The sequence below is a fragment of the Schistocerca piceifrons genome, chromosome 3, assembly GCF_021461385.2.
Source record: "Schistocerca piceifrons isolate TAMUIC-IGC-003096 chromosome 3, iqSchPice1.1, whole genome shotgun sequence".
In the NCBI taxonomy this organism is placed as follows: domain Eukaryota; kingdom Metazoa; phylum Arthropoda; class Insecta; order Orthoptera; family Acrididae; genus Schistocerca; species Schistocerca piceifrons.
In genome coordinates this window covers 195,647,652-195,673,898 of record NC_060140.1, presented here as the reverse complement: position 1 = coordinate 195,673,898, position 26,247 = coordinate 195,647,652, and the positions used below count along the sequence as shown (strand labels likewise).

General features: G+C 42.1%; 1 protein-coding gene across 5 annotated transcripts in view; it reads left to right on the top strand.

Annotated features, from left to right (window-relative positions):
• Positions 1-26,247, top strand: part of LOC124788337 (complexin) — a 723,750-nt gene that overhangs the window by 537,043 nt on the left and 160,460 nt on the right. For all 5 annotated transcript variants that reach the window (XM_047255595.1, XM_047255594.1, XM_047255593.1 and 2 more), the window contains exon 2: positions 13,929-14,089. In XM_047255595.1, coding sequence (XP_047111551.1) covers positions 13,929-14,089 — 161 coding nt within the window. The remainder of the gene's footprint in view (positions 1-13,928; positions 14,090-26,247) is intronic.

Genomic DNA, 26,247 nt, shown 5'->3' with positions numbered 1-26,247 from the left:
AAGGCTGTACACTCGCATTCTTTTTAAATGTGTTTCCTTCGTTGTGAGAGTCCTCGTACTTTATTAAGGCCTCTGCGGGTTTCTCTGATTTGATGTGTGCTTCAGTCTAGCACAGAGCCGTTTTATGGTTTTTAAAAACGTTTAAAATAACCTGCAGATGCCCCTCGAAAGCAAAACGCATTGTTAACAAAAGAATAAATTGCAACCAACACTGTTTGAAATTCATGTATACGAACTTGGAACACTTACTATAGTAACTCATCGAAATACTGGCAACGTATCAAAACATTACAAGCCAAACAAACACTGAGATACAGTTGAGCCAAAACTAATAATTAGCCGAAGCTGGTAGCAGTAATAAAGATTTTCGTAGCGGCTGACAATGTTCAACATGATTTTCGACAAATATCTGCAAGTTGGGAGACATGAACTAATGATAAATACTCGATACTTCCTGTAGGGACTGTATTTTTTACGTATCTGGACATATAATTATTATAATTTTATTTATTTTTATTTTAAAGCCGGCCCGAGTGGCCGTTCGGTTCTAGGCGCTACAGTCTGGAACCGCGCGACTGCTACGGTCGCAGGTTCGAATCCTGCCTCGGGCAAGGATGTGTGTGATGTCCTTAGGTTAGTTAGGTTTAAGTAGTTCTAAGTTCTAGGGGACTAATGACCTCAAATGTTAAGTCCCATAGTGCTCAGAGCCATTTGAACCATTAAATAATTAGCCATGTGGTCGCAGTCGCACACCTGTTTACAATCTCTCAACAATCAATATATTTGTCACATCATTAAAATTTCTTATTACAATTATTTTTCCACATTTAAACAATTTTAGCAGACTTCATGTGACAAGACATTTCGTAGTTTTGTTTAGGATTGTTAATATTAGTTTTTTTCACAAATTTAAGTGTACTTTGAAACAGATATGCGATCTTCTACATATGATTCACAGACTATACCTTATTATAAAAATTCAGATTTCTCGTAAGGTTTGTTGAATGGACTCGTATATTCAGTAACTAAATATTACATGAAATTTTTTATGTTGTTCTGTACGATCTCCCTTCTTTTTATGCGAGAAAATGGTAAATTTTCTCCATTTAGAACAATGAAGTATCCGCGAATCATGTATTATTAGTATTATAAATTATTAGTGACGCTACTTTCGATATTTAAATCCATAACTGAAGAAAACTCTCAAATTATTAACCAAAAGTGTTGATCATCTATCAAACATTTTATATTATGAGGAATAGTCTGAAATAATAAATATACGGGTCTATCTGATTCATCATCATATGAACTGTGTAGAATATTATAATAAACTAAGGCGATTACATTTCAACATACAGGCAATTGACTCTGCATATAGCCGCACGCTTCGCGGAAGGGACAAACGGCCTGACATGAAGTTTTCGTCAGTGATTAACTGAACATGGCAGTCACATTTAAAGGGGAACACTTTCCTCCTATTCTGCAAAATACCGTATATTCAATCTCGAACCGGCTTTCGATTCCTTAAGCCATCGACAGGCGAAAACTGAACGTCACGACCAAACATAAAATGTCGTGCGACGTACACAGATATTAGCGATAGAGATGATACGCAAAGCTGTATGATACATAGCTATTTATTTATTTTCGTGTTCATTGTATCATAATTGTGAGCTCTTTTTATGATTGAAAACGACCCAGTTTCACAATTACAGCACATCTTATCAGCGGGAAATGTGGCAACATTCTTACCATTTATCAAGTTGCTAAGAGTTTTTTCATGTATTCAGTGACATCTATTTAACAATGTTCAATATCTCTCCGCTTCCTCTCTCTTTCTTAAGCATACACATACGCACACAATCATACTCGAACACAGTCAGAAATTCTTCTATGGAGTACAAGGAGCTGTCAAGTATATACGATTTCAGTTTGTATTTGAAATTAAATATATTTTCCATTAAATTCTTTTCATCACTTCGTAGTCTGTGAAAGATTTTTATGGATCATTTTTGCCGGCGATTACCAACAGTAGTGACGTATTTTGTGAAATGCGTGACACACTGCTGTATTAATAGTCATATTAGAACCAGTTTCAGTATTGTGCCATTATCTCGGTATATATATATCTAATGAGTTGGTTTGCTAACAGTATTCCTTGAACCAAATTCTAAGCTTTCTCTCTGTTTACATCAACAGTCATTCGTTGAAGCTGAAGGATACATCACTGCTGTTGGAAATTGCCTGACAAAAAATGTTTATTCTTCTCCGTAACACATCATGACAGGCGGCCCATCTGTGCACTGATTGACTATTCGTGCATATGAACAGAAAGCCTAAAACTAGCTTCAAGGAACACTTTTACCAAAGAAACTCATCAGCTGTATACAGATACCTAAATATTGGTACAATAGCGAAAGCGGTGGTAATAAAAGGCCTCACTCCTTTCTGCGCCAAACTAAAACCGAACACATAATTTCTCCTTTTAGAATTGCATTTATTAACGTCACTGTTGTTTTCAAACTCTGGTAGATTTTTGACAGCAAACTTCGTAAGGCAGCGAATGTACTGTGAGGCTGTGGTCAGTGTGCCCAGGTGTTTGAAGTGATGTCGCGAATCGCCCCAGAATATGGCGCTGTAAGACATTAATGAATGAAAACCTAAAAAGTAAGGCAACTTTTTGACATCCTTATCTCCAAAATCTGACATTTTCCGTAAACCAAGAATTACAGAGCGTTAATAAACGAAAGTATGTTTTATTCTACGCAGAATCGTTACGTTTAAAAAATAAAAATAAAGTTAGTTTCTTTTTCTCATTTCCTAAGAAATCGTAATTATACAATTCATCTGCTGCCTATTTCAGCATATGCCAATGTACATTTCTAAGTCACAGATTGTTAAGCAGGGCTTCCAATCTGTGTAAGATCCTTCATAAAACTGAAGCCCTGCTGACCAAGCTGTGACTTCGAAATGAACATTGGGATAGTGAAACGTTACTGAAATAGACAGTAAATGGATTTTAACATTACATTTTCCATTTGTTCACTGACCTGGTTTTGCTGAGAATGTCAGCAATAGCTACGTTTGAGAAAAGATGAAAATAAAGTTGAATTTACTTCTGCAATCTAACATTAGCATTACTCAAACTTCATTTCGGAGACTGATACAGAAGAAATTGTGCCCAGGCATTTAATAGTAAGCTGGCGTTCTGTGTGATATGCTAGTTAATTTAATGTATTTCCAGTAGCGTCATCTTTCTGCTTTTCTTAACGACACATAAAACATCACTGTCTACATCGTATGGGTGACTTTCTGTAAAAGGAACTTCCGTAAAAGGTGAACCTGTCCTTTCTTGTATCCAGCTTCTCTCATGTCGTGATAACCTAACTGCCACAACTGTGCCATCACATTACATATGATTTTATACACAATACTCCGAGTCAAAGATTTCATTTTGTTTTTCCTACTGAGTAATAATCTAGTTGTCTTGCTGTTACAGTACAATGTAGATCTTTAATTGCGACACTATGATATTTTTTTTTTTTTTTTTTTGCAAGACTATCTAAAAGTATATTGTCTACAGGTGGTAGGGGTGTGTGCAGAATAATGTGGATGGAAGGGCACATGTAGGGAGAGCATTTATGGTACTTTGCGGACAGGTGCTGTAGGGGAAATACGGAGTGCTGGAGGTTAAGTTCCGTCCTAAACAAAAACCTCCGGTCATATTTTTTGTAAATACTAAGTGGAACACCTCCTCGCCCACACTTCCATCGTCACAATTCAAAAAGATCTACTGTCGCTTTAACTTCTTTTTGTACCTAAAAGGAATTCCACAGAAAATGCAACAACTGCAGTGATTTGTTTTCGCCTATCTTTTTGACCATTTGTAACTTTCATAGATGCGTCATTTCCATTGTTGCCATGTTAAAATTTGCATCTTACGCCAAAACACAGCGGTCTTTCCACAATATCACCTCCCTAACACGTGCAGACACAAATGCGAGATAATTCTGAAACAGTGGTTTATTAAGTTTGTTACGTGATGAACCGAGGAAAAGTAACGTCAACAGCTTATGAAAAAGCACATCCACGGTAAAAAAAAATAAAGTGTAATGTCTTCACTTACGTTGTCCCAGAATCCACTGCATTTCACTGGACTCGCATTCGGGAGGACGACGGTTCAATCCCGCGTCCGGCCATCCTGATTTAGGTTTTCCGTGATTTCCCTAAATCACTCCAGGCAAATGCCGGGATGGTTCCTTTGAAAGGCCACGGCCGACTTCCTTCCCCATCCTTCCCTAATCCGATGAGACCGATGACCTCGCTGTCTGGTCTCCTTCCCAAAACAACCCAACCACAACCCTCCTCTTATCGCTTATTGCTCTCACTGCATTTCTCGTTTCACCAGCTGTGGATGGTCGTTAAAAATTACATTGCTTCATCGAAAAAGTCTGTAGTTAGTGGAATAACGTGGTAGATAATGAAGTTCTTTCAGAATAACTATATGCTAAAATACTGCCCTCTTTGTGTGATATCATGTGCCAAAATGTCATTTCTATATCTCAAACTGTTGAAGTAATATCAGGAATGTTGAGGATATTTCATTCTAAAGTTGAAACAAATGAGCCCTCGGTCACAATTTGTAGTTTTATTAACCAGATTTCAACACTTCTAAGAGTGCCTTCATCAGAATTTAAATGTTTAAAGTGGGCTATAACATAATTACAAATTTATGGGAAAAGGAAAGTTTTATATAAAAGTGTTAGTACTGACTGACAACACAAAGACATAGACAGTGCTTACATGTCACGTTTAAACTAAATAACAGGACAGAAGGGCTTTAGTCACAATTTTTTTAAAAAAGAGTGCATGAAGCCAAGCCACTATGGGCTGCTCATATCATTCTGGCTTTATCCCTGGCGTTCGAGATCGCAAATGAGTGTGCTACCTCAGTTCAATTTTATTGAGACTGGTTACAGATAGAGACTAAAGGAAACTTTAACAACATATTGTGTAATATGTAATAAATGCAAAATCACAGGGAGCGGTGTTTTTCATTGCAAACGTTTTCGAATTTCGCGTAGTCTCTCATCTCAATGCAAATATCACAATAACTATGACAATAAGGAAATGATGGTTATGAAGCTCACATATAAAGCTATAAGTAACTCAAAAATGACTTTTTTGTAGAATAGTTTCTATAAAATCGTATGTGAAAGATTGGAGGACGTGCGCCTCTATTCTGTCATCACAGCGCGTCGCTGACCGGCCGAAAGCGGTCAAACCATATTGGCCTCCCCTTGCGAACAAACGAATGAGCTCCCCCAGCGCGTTGGACGAAAATTGGTCACTGCGCATCCCCCACTGTGTCCTGCGTGCACTCTAATGCTGGCTGGTTCTTTTTTGCCAGCATACAGAAGTAGTGTAATTTTTCGTATTTTCCTTTTTCGCAGAATGCTAACAATCAGAACAGATCTGTAATAATTACTGATAGCAATACGGCCAGATAGTCTGCAGTTCTGCTGTAATAGCGTATTCCGAGAATGGAATCGATGTGGGGCAATGCGCCATGGAATGGAAAGTTGCATGTTTGTGATTTTCCGGATGCTAGGAGCTAGCAGAAATTACAGCACCGACAGCTATCTTTCTGTAAACACTAAATAAGGTCGAAGATATTTGCAGAAGAGTCTGCTGTTTATACGTAAGTTACTTTAAAAAAGGAAATTCAGCTTCATTTTCATCGTACGGGAAACGTAATCTCCACATGAGATTTTAAAAAATCGTTTCTTGTTTAACGATCTCTGCGCAGTATTAAAAAGTAATATTTTCCTTTGTAAACTATCTGTATCTTACAATTTTATCTATCAGTTGCATCAGCATTATATTAGTAAGTTGCACTCCATTTTAGCCGTATTTGTGACATTCAGTTGTCACCTGGCGATGGCCTAAGGAACCGAAAATCGGCTCGAAAGTAACAAGGGGAGGCCACGACGTTTGGAACGCGGATTTACTGCAAACTTCGTACACTCCTAGTACTCCATGAGGACAACAAAATGTGTAAGCAGTAGCGCGTACTTCTCAAGCGTTATTGAGAAAACCGCAAGATAATTTCGGTCGTCAAATACCTGTGCGTGGCCATTTTTACCATGCTTGTCAGTGTCTTCAAAATTGTTCGTATTTAATCGAAAGAGAACGAGAAATTGCTTCTCGTGAAGACGCTATTAAAATACATTCGATACTGCATGACCAATTATCAGCGCCGACATTTGACGTTATGCATGGTCTGCTTACAAATTATCGGCTCAAAGAGTGATTTTTGAAAATGTTAACGAGGTTTGTTTTTCCAAGGAAAATCTCAAAAGACCTAGTGTATGCGAAAACATAGCACTTATTCAATGCAGCTGGTGCCGTTGAACTTTGTTTTCTATGTTTTTACGGAAAATACCATTCTGCAACTTGTACTCGCAATGTCGAAAGCGACGATTAATTTTACATCTTTCGAAAGGCATCTGTACCGCTCAAAACTAGCAGGTAACAAGTAGTTTCGGGTCCCTTCCAGGTATAAGGGATTTCTCAAATCACGGACAAGCATATATTTTCAGCATCAGTTTATGCGTTTGGTCGATTACACATCCGATTTCATCCGATTACACATATTTTTCCCATTATATCAATTGTAATATAAATAGTAAAGAAAATGACTTTGTTGAAAATTAAAAAAAAAGAAAACTGACGAACGGAACTCGATCAAGCGATTATGGGGCTTGAACCCTAACCACTCGGCTGCCGGCACTTCATGGTAAAAATGGCCACGCACACGTATATATTTGACGACAGAAATTATCTTGTGATTTTCTCAAAAACGCTTCAGAAGTACTCGTTACTGCTTACACATTTTTTTGTCCTTATGGACGTCGCGTAATATCAAGATACATTGTTTGAGTTTTAATATTATGTTTGGGAGTAAGAATGTATAATACGTCACACAGAAAGCAAGCCCCAATGGCGAATCCTCCAAACGTGGCTGTGCGACTGCCAATTTGTGCAGATGCTGTGCAGTGGTTGTTGTTTAGGCTGCAAATGTATGACATTTACATTAAGTTACGAGCCTCGCACGAGGTCGACTGGTGTGCATGTACGTTTCAGGTCTTAAATCGCTTTATCCAGTCACGATGAACCCCAGCAAGGTTGGCCACGGCAAACCAAACTGCACAAGAACCGTACGTGTCGGATGCGTGCAGACCGAGGTTCGGCTTTGCTCGCGACTTCTCAGAAGTACTAGGTACAACGCGATATTTCATTTAACTTTGCAATGCAGCATTTTTCGGTCTGCACAGTCGTGATGTCACCGGCGTTTCTGTTCGTGGTATGAAGGAAGTTCATAGGTCCAGTGTCTGTCTGCACAAAATGAGGCAGTTTAGCGATCTGTTGTCACAAGCCTTTAAAATGAGTGGGAAGCACAGAAGAGAAGGTTAAGAGTTCTCAATACCTATTACGCGACATACAGTCGCATAATCGAGGAGTGCTGCAGATTTTCTGTGGAACGACAGATGGGAATCATTGCTCCGCACTTTAAGAAGCACTTTGTGCTAAATTTGTAATCATGGAGGACGTGATTAAATCGGCGGTATGAAAAGTATATTTTCTGAAATCGCACGCATTATTCCAGCGTCAGTTGCGACACTTTTCGATGGAACTGACTGAAGGGTATAGAGACTTCATGTATTACTGCAAAGTACGTTAATTTAGTCAAGGGGCATGCCTGAAACGATTTTTCGATTTAAACCCCGCTATTGTTCAATTTACGAATGAAAAAGGAGAGCAGGAACGAAAGTTGGAAGGTCCAGACTGGATTGCAGACCTTACATTTTAAGTGGATTTGATTGAAACTGCCCACAGTAAGACATAGCATAATGAACCACGAGTTATTTATGGTATTATGGGGATGCACTTAAACAGATAATCGCATTGTGGAAGAAACAAATTCTGAGAAAAAACACCGTATATTTCCCTAAGCTCACTGGAGTTAAAGAAACGCGAGGTTTAGAGAACTCATTGTGGCCTTCAAGACATTACAATGATAGTTTTCTAAACCTTTTGAAGATAGATAGATTCATTTCACCATATTTCATTAGTTGAGGCAGTCAGAAGGAAATGTAATAGAATCTACCTCCCTACATGTACAGAGTATACCATTGCTATTGCGACCTGTGTGTGTTTGTGTGTGAGCCTGCGACTTTTATTTTTACGTCACATCAAATTTCAATTTCCGTACTAGCCTGATATATTTAAAAATAAGGGTTCTTCCAGATGCATTAACGCCGAAAATGTGCTCCGTGTATAATACCAAAGGTACGGGTAGGGGAAAACTTTTTTTTTTTCAGTGCTAGGCACTTATTTTCATCGTCAAAGTATTAAAAATTTTCCGCTCGTCGTTTGTGGGGTCGTGATGTAGCAGACTCATCTGACAGAAAGATGGCTGCTACAAAATCTACATAGAATTTGCATTTTATTTTAATTTTAGCTTTCAAAGCTCGTTTGCATTTAATCAACAAAACAATGCTTAATAATGAATAGCTGTGTTTCAAAATAACATTCATGCGACATTTCCTCTTTTTCATAAATTGTGTTTTAGAATTTCGTTTCATCGTTGGGAATAACAATACGGCGAAAACGGCAGCTGAAAATAACTCACAGCTTTTTTGCGTTAATAAAAATAATGTATGACTAACGGATGTGAGAAAATTCATCTGTCTCGTATCTGAAAACGAAAGCTGCAAACTTGCCTCAGGTTACAATTGAAACTGCAGAACCATGGTGTTGATGGATCAGAATCTTCATCGAAGAACAATGTTATGCGTTTCTCTTCAGACGGTCTGCTCTTGAGTGCTTTGTTTACTTACTAGGACGCGACAAACGTTAGCCATTTAAGCAGCCAAAAGGTCTACTCTTAACTAGTATAAAAATCGTTTAAATCATTGTAGCATTTGGCATTACTTCGTTTAGTGACGCGTCATTCCTCACCTGTCGTTTGAGAATGCCGTACATGATTTAAAAAACACGTCTCTCTTTAATATTGAACATAGAGCGCTGTAGTACATTTCTGTCTTAATTCCTTTCTATGTTCTCTCCAGCTAGTTACTCGTAATTTCTGCGAGTTTGTCGTGACGCTTAAAACTAGACCATAATACCTGTTGATTATGTTACTTCCAAAACATAATAGCAAATTCGTTTAAGCGAGGGTAATGCTGGAACTTTATGTTACTGAAGTGCCTAAACCGCTAATATTTTCCAGAGGGCCTGCCGCTGTGGCCGAGCGGTTCTAGGCGCTTCAGTCTGGATCCACGCTGCTGCTATAGTCGCAGGTTCGAATCCTGCCTCGGGCATGGATGTGTGTGATGTCCTTAGGTTAGTTAGGTTTAATTAGTTCTAAGTTCTAGGGGACTGATGACCTCAGATGTTAAGTTCCATAGTGCTTAGAGCCATTCGAACCATTTTTTTCCAGAGGCTATATAAACAGAAATATTATTACGCTTGCTAACTTACTGTCAACGCTCTTACTGGAAATGAAGATGCCGTGTGGCTAGGGCCACCCGTCGGGTAGATCGTTCGCCTGGTGCAAGTCTTTCGCAGTCCCTGAGCGGGGAAAATCTCCGACCCAGCCGGGAATCGAGCCCGGGCCGTTAGGTATGACATGCCGAAGCGCTGACACTCAGCTAACAGGAGCGGACAACGCTCTTACTGTTGTATAAAATATTTTAAACATGCGATTAAATATGTGTTTCTTTAAAAAATTGAATACTTCTACTCCCGCCAGAAAGCTATGCTTCAATTCTCAGACGAGTTTTCGCTTCAAATACCCTATGTGGCTTGAAACTATGCATGTCTAGCTGCATTATGCAGCATCTAAATTCAATTCCACATGAAATTCTTTGCGACCGTCACAAACAATTGTTAAACGGGGCAGTATTCTTAGCCATGGTGTCATAATTACGACGGCTGAAACGTAATGCCTCCAATTTTTTTATGTGAAGGCTCTTAATGCTTTTTAAATGCAACAAACATTAATAACATTCTACATCTTTATTCTCCATGTCTACATATTTGTTTCTCAACGTAGTCACCCTGGCGACGGACACATTTCTCCCAACGAGAGACCAATTTGTTGATTCATTGTAGAATGTTTGACTTCGTTGACGGAGCCACAACCTCACTTCTGCTTGTATCGCTTCATCGCTATCGAAATTATGTCCTCTAAGCTGTTCTTTAAATACTGTAAGCGGATGAAACGCGGATGGGGCTAAGTTGGGACTGTGTGGAAGACGATGGTGACAGTCAACCCAAGGGGTGGGTTTGTTGCAGATGTCGCAGCAGTAGAGTATGGTCTGGTATTGTTATGCCGAAGGAAAGGGTTCTCCATGTATGGGCGAACTCACCAGATTCAAAACTCAATTACAGCACGCTCTTTCTCACGGCCGACATAGTTACGTTATACATCGCCATGCTACAATTCCGAGCCCTCTAGATGCAGAGGACTGTATATATGTAGACGTGAACGATAGTGATGTAGAATGTTAATGAAGTTTGTTTTATTTAAAAAGCTTCAAGAGAATTCACATAAAAAATTCGGAGGCTTTACTTTTAAGCACGCGTCCGTACATCCTACGTCGCTTTCCGGAACGAGAGCTCTAGTGTTCTGTTCTCAAAACAGAAGGAATACTTCACTCTCTGCCATAGTAGTTCCCATTGACTGTTCTTTGTTTCCCATATTATGTTACTGAATTTCAGAAGTTGCTTATTTTCGAAGGGTTATTTTACAAGGGCTATAAAATACTTCAACCTTAATATCGCTTCTGTGAGACGCACTTCTCTTGCGGCATTGACTTCTCTCCATTTAATGGGGACAAGAAGGGGCGTACCGACAATCTTGGCACTCAGAGCCCACTGATCAGGTGAATCTTCAAATGTGTGTGAATTCCTAAGGGACCAAACTGCTGAGGTCATCGGTCCCTAGACTTACACACTATTTAAACTAACTTAAACTAACTTATGCTAAGAACAACACACACACCCATGTCTGAGGGAGGACTCGAACCTCCGGCGGTAGGGGCCGCGCAATTGGTGACATGGCGCCTCAAACCGCGCGGCCACTCCGCGCAACTGACGAGGTGACTAAATCATCTTAATGACGATGGAATGTGATTTGGACAGCCAGGATACTACTTTCCAGACAGTAATAAAAATGAGAAGCACAAATGAAAGGTTATTGAGACTATCTGCATGAAAACAACGTTATTAGAACACTTCTGAGTGCACATTGTTTGATCAAAGCTTCCTTATTTAATGTTGTTTACAATGCTATCAGTGATTCCGAAGCAATGAATCAGTCTATATGAGTCTTTAATCAGACGTTAAGTAAAGTAAGTTTTAATTAAAGGGTGAACTGAAATGCCTCAAATTCCTTCTTGTGGTCTTATTGGACGGAGTCTGTCCATTACCTTCCTCTGTAAAAGCGACTACGTTAAGGGGAAGGGGGTGGATGGAGACTTAGCTTCCAAACGTACATTTAAGAGCCAAGAAACTGGTACACCTGCCTAAGACCCCGCGAGCACTCAGAAGTGCCGCGACAGTATGTGGTATAGACTCGACTAATGTCTGAAATACTGCTGCAGAGAACTGACACCATGAAACCTGCAGGACTATCCAAGAGTACGAGTAGATGGAGATCTCCTCTGAACAATACGTTTCAAGGCATCTCAGATATGCTTAATAATGGCCTGGAGAGGTTGGTAGCTAGCGGAAGTGTTCAAATTCAGAAGAGTGTTCCTGAGTCCACTCTGTAGCAATTCTGGAATTGTCGGGTGTCGCATTGTCCTGCTGGAATTGCACAAGTGCATCGGAATACACAATCGACATGAATAGATGCAGGTGAGCAGACAGGATGCTTACGTACGTGTCACCTGTCAGAGTCGTGTCTAGACCGGGATCCCAAGTTACTCCAACTGCACAAGCTCCACACGATTACAGAGCCTCCACCAGCTTGAACAGTGCCCTGCTGACATGAAGGGTCCAGGGATTCATGAGGCGTACATGACCATCCGCTCGATACAGTTTGATACGAAACTCGTCCGACCAGGTAACATGTTTCCAGTTATCAACAGTTCAATGTTGGCGTTGAGAGGCCCAGGCGAGGCGTAAAGCTTTGTGTCGTGCAGTCATCTAACATACACGAGTGGGCCTTCGGCTCCGAAAGCCCATATCGATGATGTTTCGTTGAATGTTTCGCACGCTGACACTTGTTGACGGCCCAGCATTGAAATCTGCAGCAATTTGCGGTAGGGTTGCGCTTCCGTCACGTTGACCGATTCTCTACAATCGTCGTTGGTCCCTTTCTCGCCGGATCTTTTTCCGGCCGCAGCGATGTCGGAGATTTGATGTTTTACCGGATTCCTGATATTCACGCTACACTCGTGAAATGGTCGTACGGGAAAATCCCCACTTCATCGCTACCTCGGAAATGCTGTGTCCTATCGCTCATGCGCCGACAATAGCACCACGTTCAAACTCACTTAAATCTTGATAATCTGCCATTGTAGCAGCAGTAACCGATCCAACAATTGCGCCAGAGCCTTGGTGTCTTACATAGGCGTTGCCGACAGCAGCGCCTTATTCTTCCTGTTTACATATCTCTGTATTTGAATACGCATGGCTATATCAGTTTCTTTGGCACTTCGGTACAGTTTGAACCTGGAGCCAATGAGTTAATGAAAGTGGTTGTTCCTGTACCAACGCCGGCCGTTGTGGCTGAACGGTTCTAGGCGCTTCAGTCCGTAACCGCGCTGGTGCTACGGTCGCAGGTTCGAATCCTGCCTCATGCATGGATGTGTGTGATGTCCTTAGGTTAGTTAGGTTTAAGTAGTTCGAAGTCTAGGGGACTGATGACCTCCGGTGTTAAGTCCCATAGTGCTTAGAGGCATTTGAATTTGAACTTGTACCAACTCTTGATTCCCTGTAGGTCTCCTATAATTTCGCTACAACTTTCTGGGGCCGTGGGTTTAGTATGTACATCTCAGTAATCGGCGAACATCCCCGCAGAGTTTCCGATGTTGTCTGTCACAGCATTTATGCTGGGTGTAAAATGTTGACTGGACTACACACCTTTAAATTTTGAAGGCACCAGGGGCAAAATACAGGGAGCGAAAGGTTATTTATAATTTCTACAGAAACGAGACTGCAGTCATAAGAGTTGAAGCACATGAAAGGTTCAAGTGATTCAAATGGCTCGAAGCACTATGGGACTTAACATCTGAGGTCATCAGTTCCCTATAACTTAGAACTACTTAAACCTAACTAACCTGAGGACATCACACACATCCATACCCGAGACAAGATTCGAACCTGCGACCGTAGCAGCAGTGCGGATCAAGCCTGAAGAGCCTAGAGCCGCTCGCCCACAGCGGCAGGCCACATGAAAGGAAGTCGTATTTGAGAAAGTGAGACAGTATCGTATCCTAGCAAAGATTTTATTCAATCTGTACATTGAGCAAGCAGTGCTTATGGCGGTTTGTAGTGCACTTTCCTTCAGGTGATTTTAAAATCAGGCTCTAGGTTGAAACATCGACCAGGAAGCGTCATGTGTTCCTAGGTGCACCATCGTCCAAGCACAACACTCTCCCCTACAACACCCGACAGTCAGCTGTGTTCTCACTGAGAACTCTCTTTTAGTTCAGCTATGTTATTCTGGCCAAAAGATACCAAATGAAAATAAATTTCCCCTTTAGCACTAACGAGATGCTACTGCAATGCATTCTGCAGTTCTGACATGAAGTATGGGTGTTCAAGCAGTTGCGCAATTTGATTTGTGGAGAAGTGGAGCCGAGTTATTGGTAGACTGCAAGAGTTGTTACAAGACGTGCTTGTTGTTGCAGGTGCGGTGGGCGGAGACGATGATGGCGACGACAAGGAGAAGGAGGAGGAGGCCGAGAGGGAACGTCAGGAGGCGATCCGCGAGGCCGAAGAGCGCCGCAAGGAGAAGCACCGCAAGATGGAGGAGGAGCGAGAGAAGATGCGCCAGGAGATCCGCGACAAGGTAGGCCCACGTTGTAGCGCTCTGCGTGTATGAGGCGACGCGCGATGGCCTGGGGCAGTGTAGCCAGCTGCAGCAAGATAACCTGCCCCCTGCGCAGAAACGCGTTATCGTTCTCAGCGCAGGGCGAGTCCATGCCTCTGCCCCGAAGGGGCGGCCGCATTAGTTTGCTCTCGCCCACAGAGTTGCGCACGTTATCCATTACGAACGCACCTTCCTTTGCTCACTTCTACGCGGCCGGTGGCTGCTCGCTCTACTGTGGGAATGGAGGAGTGTGTACACCATCTTTCTCAAACAATTTTAAAGAACAATTTTAACTCTCTCGCATCTCGTAGTCTCATTTGTCAGCTTCATGAAGAACTACTTATTATTCCGTTAATGGATACAGTTATGTGATTTTTCGGCTTTAACTAAGGCAGTGCACGGAATTCCAATTGTTTGCAATGGAAAATAGGGGTCAATTTGAGTTTGTGTTTGGTGCGTGTATACACTACTGGTCATTAAAATTGCTACACCAAGAAGAAATGCAGATGATCAATGGGTATTCATTGGACAAATATATTATACTACAACTAACATGTGGTTACATTTTCAAGCAATTTGGGTGCACAGATCCTGACAAATCAGTACCCAGAACAACCACCTCTGGCCGTAATAACGGCCTTGATACGCCTGGGCATTGAGTCAAATAGAGCTTCAACACGATACCACAGTTCATCAAGAGTAGTGACTAGTGTATTGTGACGAGCCGGTTCCTCGGCCACCATTGACCAGCCGTTTTCAATTGGTGAGAGATGTGGAGAATGTGCTGGCCAGGGCAGCAGTCGAACATTTTCTTTATCCAGAAAGGCCCGTACAGCGTACAGGACCTGCAACATGCGGTCGTGCATTATCCTACTGAAATGTAGGGTTTCGCAGGGATCGAATGAAGGGTAGAGCCACGGGTCGTAACACATCTGAAATGTAACGTCCACTGTTCAAAGTGCCGTCAGTGCGAACAAGAGGTGACCGAGACGTGTAACCAATGACACCCCATACCATCACGCCGGATAATATGCCAGTATGGCGATGACGAATATACGCTTCCAATGTGCGTTCACCGCGATGTCGCCAAACACGGATGCAACCATCACGATGCTGTAAACAGAACCTGGATTCATCCGAAAAAATGACGTGTTGCCATTCGTGCACCCAGGTTCGTCGTTGAGTACACCATCGCAAGCGCTCCTGTCTGTGATGTAGCGTCAAGGGTAACCGCAGCCATGGTCTCCGAGCTGATAGTCCATGCTGCTGCGAACATCGTCGAACTGTTCATGCAGATGGTAGTTGTCTTGGAAATGTTCCAATCTGTTGACTCAGGGATCGTGACGTGGCTGCACGATCCGTTACAGCCGTGCGGATAAGATGCCTGTCATCTCGACTGCTAGTGATATGAGGCCGTTGGGATCCAGCACGGCGTTCCGTGTTATCCTCCTGAACCCACCGATTCCATATTCTGCTAACACTCATTGGATCTCTACCAATGCGAGCAGCAATGTCGCGATACGATAAACCGCAATCGCAATAGGCTAAAATCCGACCTTTATCGAGGTCGGAAACGTGATGGTACGCATTTCTCCTCTTTACAAGAGGCATCACAACAACGTTTCACCCGGCAACGCCGGTCAACTGCTGTTTGTGTATGAGAAATCGGTTGGAAACTTTCCTCATGTCAGCACGTTGTAGGTGTCGCCACCGGCGCCAACCTTGTGTGAATGCTCTGATTAGCTAATCATTTGCATATCACAGGAGTTAGAAACTGGACTCGCATTCGGGAGGACGACGGTTCCATCCCACGTCCGGCCATCCTGATTTAGGTTTTCCGTGATTTCCCTAAATCCCTCCAGGCAAATGCCGGGATGGTTCCTTTCAAAGGGCACGGCCGACTTCCTTCCCCGTCCTTCCCTAATCCGATGAGACCGATGACCTCGCTGTCTGGTCTCCTTCCCCAAAACCAGCATCTTCTTCCTGTCGGTTAAATTTCGCGTCTGTAGCACATCGTAGTGTAGCAATTTTAATGGCCAGAAGTGTATATCGTTGCTGCCCCATTCAATTTTTCTTCAACCTTGAGACGAGATCTATATCTATCTCCAATCTCAAGAAAATTGATCATATATAGAGCATGCTCTTCTGCTCGCACTCACAAATGATAGAGTTAAAATGAAAAGTTCATAACATAACTGACATTTCACAAGCAGTTTGAGATATAGAAAAGAGTTTTCTGCAAATAGTAGCACACAAAGCAATGAATATTTCGCCATATAGTTAACATATGAAACTTTGTGATCTATCACGATATAGTTTACAAGTTCTGCTTGTGAGTAATCCTCATCAGTTGAACTGTACTTACAGGGAGATGGCCACCCACAGCGCAACTGCCCCCTCTCCCCCACTATCTTTGTCCCCTTGTCCCCTGCTTCATCACATGGATCAGGTACAGGCCAAAATATTTTGGACACACTCCACATGTAACATTCCAGCCAATAGCGTCAGTGTTCCAGTTGTGACTGCCTGCAGCAGTCTATTGTTATACAAACAATTTTGGTCAATAGCTCACGAAAACTTCATGCTCGATATAAAAATTAACATGTGCGGGTGTGCAAACAGTAAAGACGTTGATTTTTGCATTATTTTAGGCGTGGTGAAGATACTTAGCCACTGTAATGTTCTGTATGTGTGGCATGAAACAAACGCAGCAAGTATTACAGTGAGAAGCGCCAATGATAGTTTTCCGAGCATACAAACTTATCTACGGAGAGCAATAAACAGAAACGTGAGTCCTATATGGCTCTCATCGCAGCGTTGCCAGTTACCATGGCAGGCAACGGATGGAGCACGTGGCGTAAGATAGACACATACAGAACACTGCCACTCCAACCTCTGGGCACAGAACGCATTATGCACCCTCATTCTTATCTACACATGACCACAGTCTCAGCAACATGACTGACCACCAACTCTCCCAGGTTTTTCTGTGTCTTTATCAACAATCTCCCCCACAGAGTAACATGTTCTCGATCAACTTGCCACGTTAAATTCTTCTAAAATCTGAAGCCTTTTATGACCGCTTCCAGGAACGTCGTCAGGGGCTACTCGAGACTGTCATGATTTTCTATTTTTTTCTTAATTCTTTTCTTCCTCTACAATCTGGTGGATATCGGAATGCAGCATGGCCAGAGGACGTACTAGTGCAGCTTATCTATGTAGGACTTTGACAAAGTTCGAATCAGTGGCATGAGGGACATAGAAGCATCACAACGCACATACAGTTGTCCGTATAGCAACGACTGTAGCGCCACTGGTGACTAGATGGGTTCACACAAGTGTGGCAAGAGGAGTAGGCACCGCTGCTTCCACAAAGGCTAAGCTACCAGACGACTGTAGGACTACAGGCTGCGTCTGACGAGCAGAATGACGACAACAGTTAATATCTATGCAGAGGTTACAGGAGAGTGTCATCACCAACTGTCGGGAACATATTACTGCAAGCTGGCTGAATTCCCGAGTTACCACGCGTTATTCATCGCTGACAGCATACTATAAACAACAGAAATTTGCAGTAGAGCCAAAGTGAAGTAGAATAGTGAGTGGGATTCTGTGGTGTTCAACGATGAGGCTCGCTTCTATCTGTGGCAGTCACATCGACGCTAACGTCGTAACCACCCCAGTACATTCGTTGCTGTGTGAAATTTAGCCCAACTTTACCTCACACCTTATAAAAGTCTATGTTTTACGAAACTATGTACTCACGACTGTTATCCAACTTAAACTCAAGCTAATCTTTGACTAAACAGAACCTACTTTGAACTGAACTGTAACTGGTCTGAATACAACTTACCTATGTTAAATACGCATCTGGCCATAATTAAATTTTCCACTTACCTCACGTCCAGCCGTCCGCTGTGGCCGAGTGGTTCTAGGCGCTTCAGTCCGGAACTGCGCTGCTGCTGCGGTCGAAGGTTCGAATCCTGCCTCGGGCGTGGATATGTGTGATGTCCTTAGGTTAGTTATGTTTAAGTAGTTCTAAGTCTAGGGGACTGATGAACCTCAGAGGTTAAATCCAATAGTGCTTGGAGCCATTTGAATCTCACGTCCTGGCAACATTTTTGCAAATTTCTCGAAAGCACAACAGCAAACAGTAAGCAGACAGTGGCTAAGCTAGATTTCTATTCTTAAATAAAATTTCCACACTATTCCCAAACTGTTTCGTGCCACATGGTACAATGTGGTAATGCGTAATGATAAGCAATGTGCTGGGGAGGGTAACTATTCCTATGAAATGATATTCCAGGACAACGATTTTAAAAAAGACAGAGTGAAACTTCGCGTGATCTGCACCTATAACATAGGTCTGAACAATACTATGCTTAACAAAGAGGGGGGGGGGGGGGCGGTTGTTTTGGGGAAGGAGACCAGACAGCGAGGTCATCGGTCTCATCGGATTAGGGAAGGACGGGGAAGGAAGTCGGCCGTACCCTTTGAAAGATACCATCCCGGCATTTGCCTGGAGCGATTTAGGGAAATCACGGAAAACCTAAATCAGGATGGCCGGACGCGGGATTGAACCGTCGTCCTCCCGAATGCGAGTCCAGTGTTTAACCACTGCGCCACCTCGCTCGGTTAACAAAGAGAACGATAATTTAAAGAGGATACAATGTTAACAAAGAATTTGTATAAAAATAGAACAGATTATTCATTTAATATGTTAATGCATGACTCAGGGAAATGGCGTGTTCTTTCTCTCAGCTCTGAACTCGTTAGTTAGTTGACAATAATTTTTCCAACCAATTACTTGTACAGTGCTGCACTCTTACCTCAAACTTCTTCCCTTCAAAAATAACGACATTATTGAAAATATATATTCTCATCTCTTTTTAATATATACATCTTATTTATTCTTGCTGTCCTTTACAGTCAATCTTCCTTCACGTAACAGTTACAAGTCCACAGATCTCTACTAAATACATCCGTCACCTACCACACTTCAGCTAAGAACGTAACACACTACGCAAAGGCAAAGACTATGCCACGATAAGACCAAAGATTGTTTAACACTAATACAACTTGCTCTCTGTCTCTCTGACGTGCACATCGATAACATACAAAAACCAAAATTACATAACCACCTTAAACGTGCTCGTAGGTGACATCGTGAAGAGTCACAGGAAGCAGAGAGTCTAGGGACCTGTATTTGTACCTCTGCGACTTCCGGAATAATGATGTGGGGAGCTATTGCATATTACAATAGGACTGGTTTGGCAATTGTTGAAGGAAGGCTGAATACTCGCCAGTAATGTGCCAGAATCATAGACACCACTGTCATAGCCTTCATGACCAGCATATTCCAGCAGAATAATGCAAGATCTCACAGCGCACTTCACTCAACAAACACGTTGAAAAGCGTACGGATCTGTGTCTGGCCTACCAGGTCCTCCGAGTTGATACCCATAAACGTGTCTAGGATGTAATGGGATGACATGTGCTTTCATAACAGCTTACAGTCAGTAATCTTCATGAACTGACACGGCATGTGTTTCAAACAAGGCAAAAAATTCCTCAAAATGGTATTGTGAGGCTATTCGCTTCCATGCCACGGCGAATAGAAAAATATATTGTGACTGAGAGGAGGGTCACACAACGTTTTGGTGTTGATGATGACTCTGAACAGTTCAAAATGAAATAAAAGTTTACTCATTTAATATCCGTTTAGTGACGAAAATTTCTTTAAAAATGGGTAATTATCAGACTGGTGCTCCTTGGTGTAGAGCAGTTATTAAGTAGTTAGAAGCATGATCCAAAAACGACGTCTGTTCGAACAATCTTGTGCTACTCGCTAGAATGTGCTCGACCATCGCTAATTTTTATATTTATTTCGAGTGCATTTAGGAAACTGGTGACTATGCAGTAGTTATGAGGACCATAACTGGCAAACGACAGCAGTGGAGAGCTACATCAGACCGAGAAACCGGTTACAACGTTCACGTATAACAAAACAAATGAACAGATCACTGTCCAGCGCCTTTCCTTGGAGCCATTAGAAGTAAAAAAACAATCAGGAGTCCTTTTCTCCATTTGCTATAACATTACCACTGCAATATTTCTTTGTTATTGCTCGAGTCATTTCAGCTACTGAACAAAGTAGGTAACGAGGGATAAATTGCTATTTGCATAACTTGAAAGCTTGATGGAAAAAATGCTTCATAATGGACACTGAAGAACTACGTAGATATTTCCATTCCTAGAATTAATAAAAATCCGAATAAACAGAAAGCGATGATTATTCAGAGCATTAATTCAAATAGCTTTCGAAGTGACCACTGTTATTCCATTCCACGATTATTTCTAAACTACGTCTTGTCTGTCTTGCCTTAAAAATTTTCACATGCAGTAGATATGCTAAAAGATCTACCAGCCAAAACGTTAACCAACGGTTCTTATCTAAGATTTTCCGTGTCACACCGACACACAAGAAAAGAAACAGAAATAATTCGGTGAATTATAGGCTCATATCACTGCCATCAATTTGCAGTAGAACTTTTGGAACGTATTCTGTGTTCGAACATTAAGAAATATCTCCAAGATGACGATCTTTGACACACGGTATGGATTCAGAAAATATCTTGCTTTTGCTGCACAACTGGCTTTTCGTTCACACGAAGTAATGAGAGCTATCGACAGGGGATCCCAAGTTGATTCCATATTTCTAGATTTCTAGAAGGCTTAGTCATAATCGGCTTCCAATGAAATTGTGTGCCTATGGAGTATCGTCTCAGTTGTGCCACTGGATTCGTAACTTCTTGTCAGAAGACCACAGTTCCTAGTAATTTGTGGAAAGTTATCGAGTGAAGTCAAAGTGATTTCTAGCATTTCCCCCAAGGAATTTTCGAATCCTCAGGTGTTTCTGATCTATAGGTACTGCTTCGGATACAGTATGAACAACCCTCTTAGGTCATTTGTAGCGCTTCAGTCCGGAACTGCACTGCTGCTACGGTCGCAGGTTCGAATCCTGCCTCAGGCATGGATGTGTGTGATGTCCTTAGGTTAGTTACATTTAAGTAGTTCTAAGTCTAGGGGACTGATGACCTCAGATGACGAGCCCCGTAGTGCTTAGAGCCACTTGAACCCATCCGTTGTAGCCGATTCTGTCATTTATCTTCCAGAGAGGTAGAAGATTAAAGAGAATTGCAAAATATTTTAGACAAGATATCTGTATTGTGCGAAAAGTGGTAACACTCTATAAAAAGAGTGAGGTCCTCTACTTGAGTACTAAAAAGAATCCCTTAAATTTCGGTTGCTCTATAAATCACACCAAGTTGAAGGCTGCCGATTCAACTAAATACTTAGGGATTTCAATTACGAACCAGCATATAGAATTTGTTGTAGGTGATGTATTGGTAGAACACGTAGAAGATACAACAAACTTCCTAAAGAGATTGCCTACACTACGCTTGTCCGTCCTGTTCTGGAGTATTACTGCGCGGTGTGGGATCCTTTGCCAGATGGGAACTGACGAATGACATCGAAAAATTTCACAGAAGTGTAGTTCATTTGGAATATCATGAAATAGGTGAGAGAGAGACACGAATGTGATACACGAGTTGGCATGGCGTTTTCCGTTGCGGCGAGATCTTTTTACACAATTTAAGTCAACAATTTTCTCCTCCGAATGCGAAAATGTTTTGCTGGCTCCGACCTATATGGACAGAAATTACCGTCATTACAAAGTAAGAGAAATGAGAGCTCACACAGAAAGAATTAGGTGTTCGTTTCTCCAACGTTCTGTTTGTGAGTGGAACGGTCGAGACATAGTCTGAAAGTGTTTCGATGAACCATCTGCCAAACACTTAAGTGTGAATTCTGGAGTATTCATGTAGATGTAAAGTAAACTAGCTTAAAGCACAAAATGGTCGCATATCAACGACAACTGTACTTTTCAATTTACGTTGCGCGTTAAAACGGAGTATTAATTTCATATTCTGGAAAAAACTGCCTCCTTTTACATACTCCTTGCAACTGTGTTTCGTTTCAGATTAAATTTAAAGTGTTAGTGGCTTTGACTTAATAATCAGTTAATTAACGAGACGGTGGCTCCTGCAGGCAGGACTCAAGATGGATGAGCTCCACGACGTGATGGCTCATCAATCTACTTGTTGTTACTTTTTATGGCAACAGAGTATTTACGGAAGCATTAGCAGGGCTTCAAAACACATTAGAAGGGCTTAAAAAAACGCACACACACGCACGCACGTACACACATACACACACGCACGCGGGCGAAAAACAACACCACATCTTAATACTGTTGACAACAAAAGGATATTAAGTCCTCCCAATACTTTCTAACGTTCGTCGACAAAATGTTTGGACTGTCTTCACACCCTTTATAAATTGTTTAAAAGAACTTGTCTTCTTCTGGCTGTAAGATTTTTGCTGCAATATGCTGTCTGACCGTTTCAGCTATAATGTCATCTTCAAGAAAATCTTTAACGTATTGTTTCTGTCGCTATTATATGTACGGCAGGCAACAAACGATTGTTCCTCTTTTTTTTTCCTTTCAGTCACTTGTCGTAATAGCTGGGCGGACCCTTATAGAAGTTCGTTCTTTGTGACCAAATGTTCCAGTAAGCTGGCAATGAGACAAAGGGAATCCCAACTGAGAATATTTGGGAGGAGATTTCCACTTCCGGTACCTGCATCATAACCAAGGAAAACCAAGTCAACCTTTCAACAGCAGCCACTGGGCTGTTCAGCTTTTACTATATACTGCCTGGCTTACACTGCCTTATCAAAAGTATCCAAATACGTATTGGAGGACATTAGAGCGGGATGTGTTCACCCTTCGTCTTTATGACTGCTTGAACTCTTCTGGGGACACTTTGAGTGAGGTATTTGAATGCCTGTAGCGGAATGACAGTCCATTCTCCTCCACAGAAGATTGTGATTATAAGCGCTGTAATCTGCGGTAAAGTCGATGTTCTAACTCATCCCAAAAGTGTTCCATTGGGATCAGATCGGAACTCGGGGCAGGCAAATCCATTTCAGGAATATTATTATCCACAAGCCATTACGTCACATATGCTGCTCTATGATAAATTGCGTTGTCATCTCAATATAAACAGTCATCGTCACCGAAGTGTTCTTCTACAGTACACAGTGCAAAATGCTGTAAAATGTGTTGATATCATCACACATTAAAAGTTTTCTTGAGTGTTATAAGGTGACCATACCCTAAACTCGAAAAACAAACCCATACCGTGCCACAATTTTCTCCTTACTTCACTGTTCCACTACACATGATATGGCATTCGCCAAATCCACGTGCTTCCATTGGATTGCCACAGAGTATAGCGGTATTTATCAGTCCAGTCACTCTTTTCCGGTCATCTACTGCGCAGTGACGTCGCCCTACAGATCATCTAAAGCGTCGCTTAGCACTGAGAATAGATATGTGTGGCTTATGAGAAGCTGTTCCTACACTGGACCCCATCCTCGGTCCGCTCCCGGTAGCTGAGTGGTCAGCGCGACAGAATGTCAATCCGGGTGTTGTGTTGTCCTAATCATCATCATTTCATCCCCATCGACGCGCAAGTAGCCGAAGTGGCGTCATATCGAAAGACTTGCACCCGGCGAACGGTCTACCCCACGGGAGACCCTACACACACGACATTTACATTTTATTTACCCCATCCTCGTTAAATACCTACGAACAGTTATTGTGCCAACTGGGCTTATGGCTTTGGAACTGACGAGCAGTTCTTTCGGCTGATACTCTCCACAATGCTCAGTCAGTGCATGAGATCTGCCTGGTCTAGGTTCAAGATGTTCAAATGTGTGTCAAATCTTAAGGGACTTAACTGCGAAGGTCATCAGTCCCTAAGCTTACACACTACTTAACCTAAATTATCCTAAGGACAAACATACACACCCATGCCCGAAGGAGGACTCGAATCTCCGCCGGGACCAGCCGCACAGTCCATGACTGCAGCGCCCCGACCACTCGGCTAATCCCGCTCGGCCCTGGTCTAGGTTTAGCTGTGGTAGTTCCTTCGCACTTCTACTTTGCAGTCACATAACCAACAGTCGAATTGGGCAGCTTTAGAATGGTTGTATGTCTCTGACAGATTTGTTACAGTTGTAACTGAATGTTAGTATTAATTCAGCTCAGACATCCACGGTAGCAGAAAAGTTGTTTCCTGGTATGGTTCATGAGAATGGATGGCAGTTCGCACGCTAATATTATTTATTAAAAACTTGCTTGATGGGGCGACACTATAGTAGAAGTGTGACATAACGATAAGAAGTAACCAATAACATTTATTAACCATACTTAACTTTTGGTAACAGTTCGATGTGTGGCACTTGATGTCCTACACCTAATACAATGAAATCTAGACAGTTCTGCTGTCTCTTCGCAGTCTGTAATATTGTCACTACGAAACTTCCTGGCAGGTTAAAACTGTGTGCCACACCGACACTCGAACTCGGGACGTTTGTCTTTCGCGGGCAAGTGCTCAACCAAATGAGCTACCCAAGCATTACTCACGCCCCGTCCTCACAGCTTTAATTCCGCCAGTATCTCGTCTCCTACCTTCCAAACTTCACAGAAGCTCTCCTGCGAACCTTGCAGAACTAGCACTCCTGGAAGGAAGGATATTGCGAAGACATGGCTTAGCCACAGCCTGGGGTTGTTTCTAGAATGAAATTTTCACTCTACAGCGGAGTGTGCGTTGATATGAAACTTCCTGGCAGATTAAAACTGTGTGCCGGACTGAGACTCGAATTTGGGAACTTTGCCTTTCGCGGGCAAGTGCTCACCAAATGAGCTACCCAAGCACGACTCACGCCCCGTTCTCTTTGCCATGAAGTTTCATATCAGCGCACACTCCGCTGTAGAGTGAAAATTTCATTCACGAAACAACCTCCAGGCTTTGGCTAAGCCATGTCTCCGCAATATCCTTTCTTCCAGGAGTGCTAGTCCTGCAAGGTTCGCAGGAGAGCTTCTGTGAAGTTTGGAAGGTAGGAGACGAGGTACTGGCGGAAGTAAAGCTGTGAGGACGGGGCGTGAGTCGTGCTTGGGTAGCTCATTTGGTTGAGCACTTGCTCGCGAAAGGCAAAGGTCCCAACTTCGAGCCTCGATCCGGGACACAGTTTTAATCCGCCACGAAGTTTCGTATCAGGGCACACTCCGCTGTAGAGTGAAAATTTCATTCTATATATTGTCACTATAACTGAATAATTACGCAGACACTCCTTTGATTATCCTATTGTCTGTAACTTGCAGCTGCTAAGTCGGAATTCAGTATTACGAACGATACACGCGGTACTGCAGGAACTGTAATGAACTGGCTGCAGGCACTGAACTCAACTGTCTGACTGCAGGATCGGAAGTGTTTGAATTTCTATGATGTGTCTTGTTTTCTACCTGTTGCGGAAGTAATAGGTGGAAGTAAAGTAGCCCCAGTTGACAGCAGCATTCTCTCGGCTGCTGGCAAAGCTATATGAGATCATTGTAAGCAATTTATTAACACATTACAAGATTTCAGTAATTCCACAATATGGACAATAATTTTTTTCTTATTCCACTGTGCAGTTACGGACGCCCTGTTTCTCCATTTCTCTTTGTGCTAGGGTCTACAGTCACGAAACATTTCTGAAATGGAATCTTTTTTTTTCTGCAAGGCTGTTTCATTCAACAAAATGTTTCTTACATTATGTTATTGTCCATTTCAACTACATCTTTTTTTTCAGTTTTACATCACACACCTGTCACTGCGTCATTTAACAGCATTATGTTGTAGCTAAGATTTTGTTACATTCTGAAACACAGATATATGTCGATAATACGATACGTTTTTTATGTCTGACAAATACTGTTAACGATCCGTCAGAACTACCTGACTGATGCAACACTCCTGTGAAAGAGGGTTCGTTTCAAAATGACAAAGTAATGGAAATGGGCCAGTCATGAAACATAGATATGTTTTTAAATAAAACAGCATTGTATGAAAAATGGTTTCATGCAGTTATCTTTCTTGTCCTCACTCCGTTGCGTTGGTACGTTGTAGCCTGCTTGAAAATGACATGTTCGTCGAAATCGGTCCACAGCATCTTGCAGTAAGGTG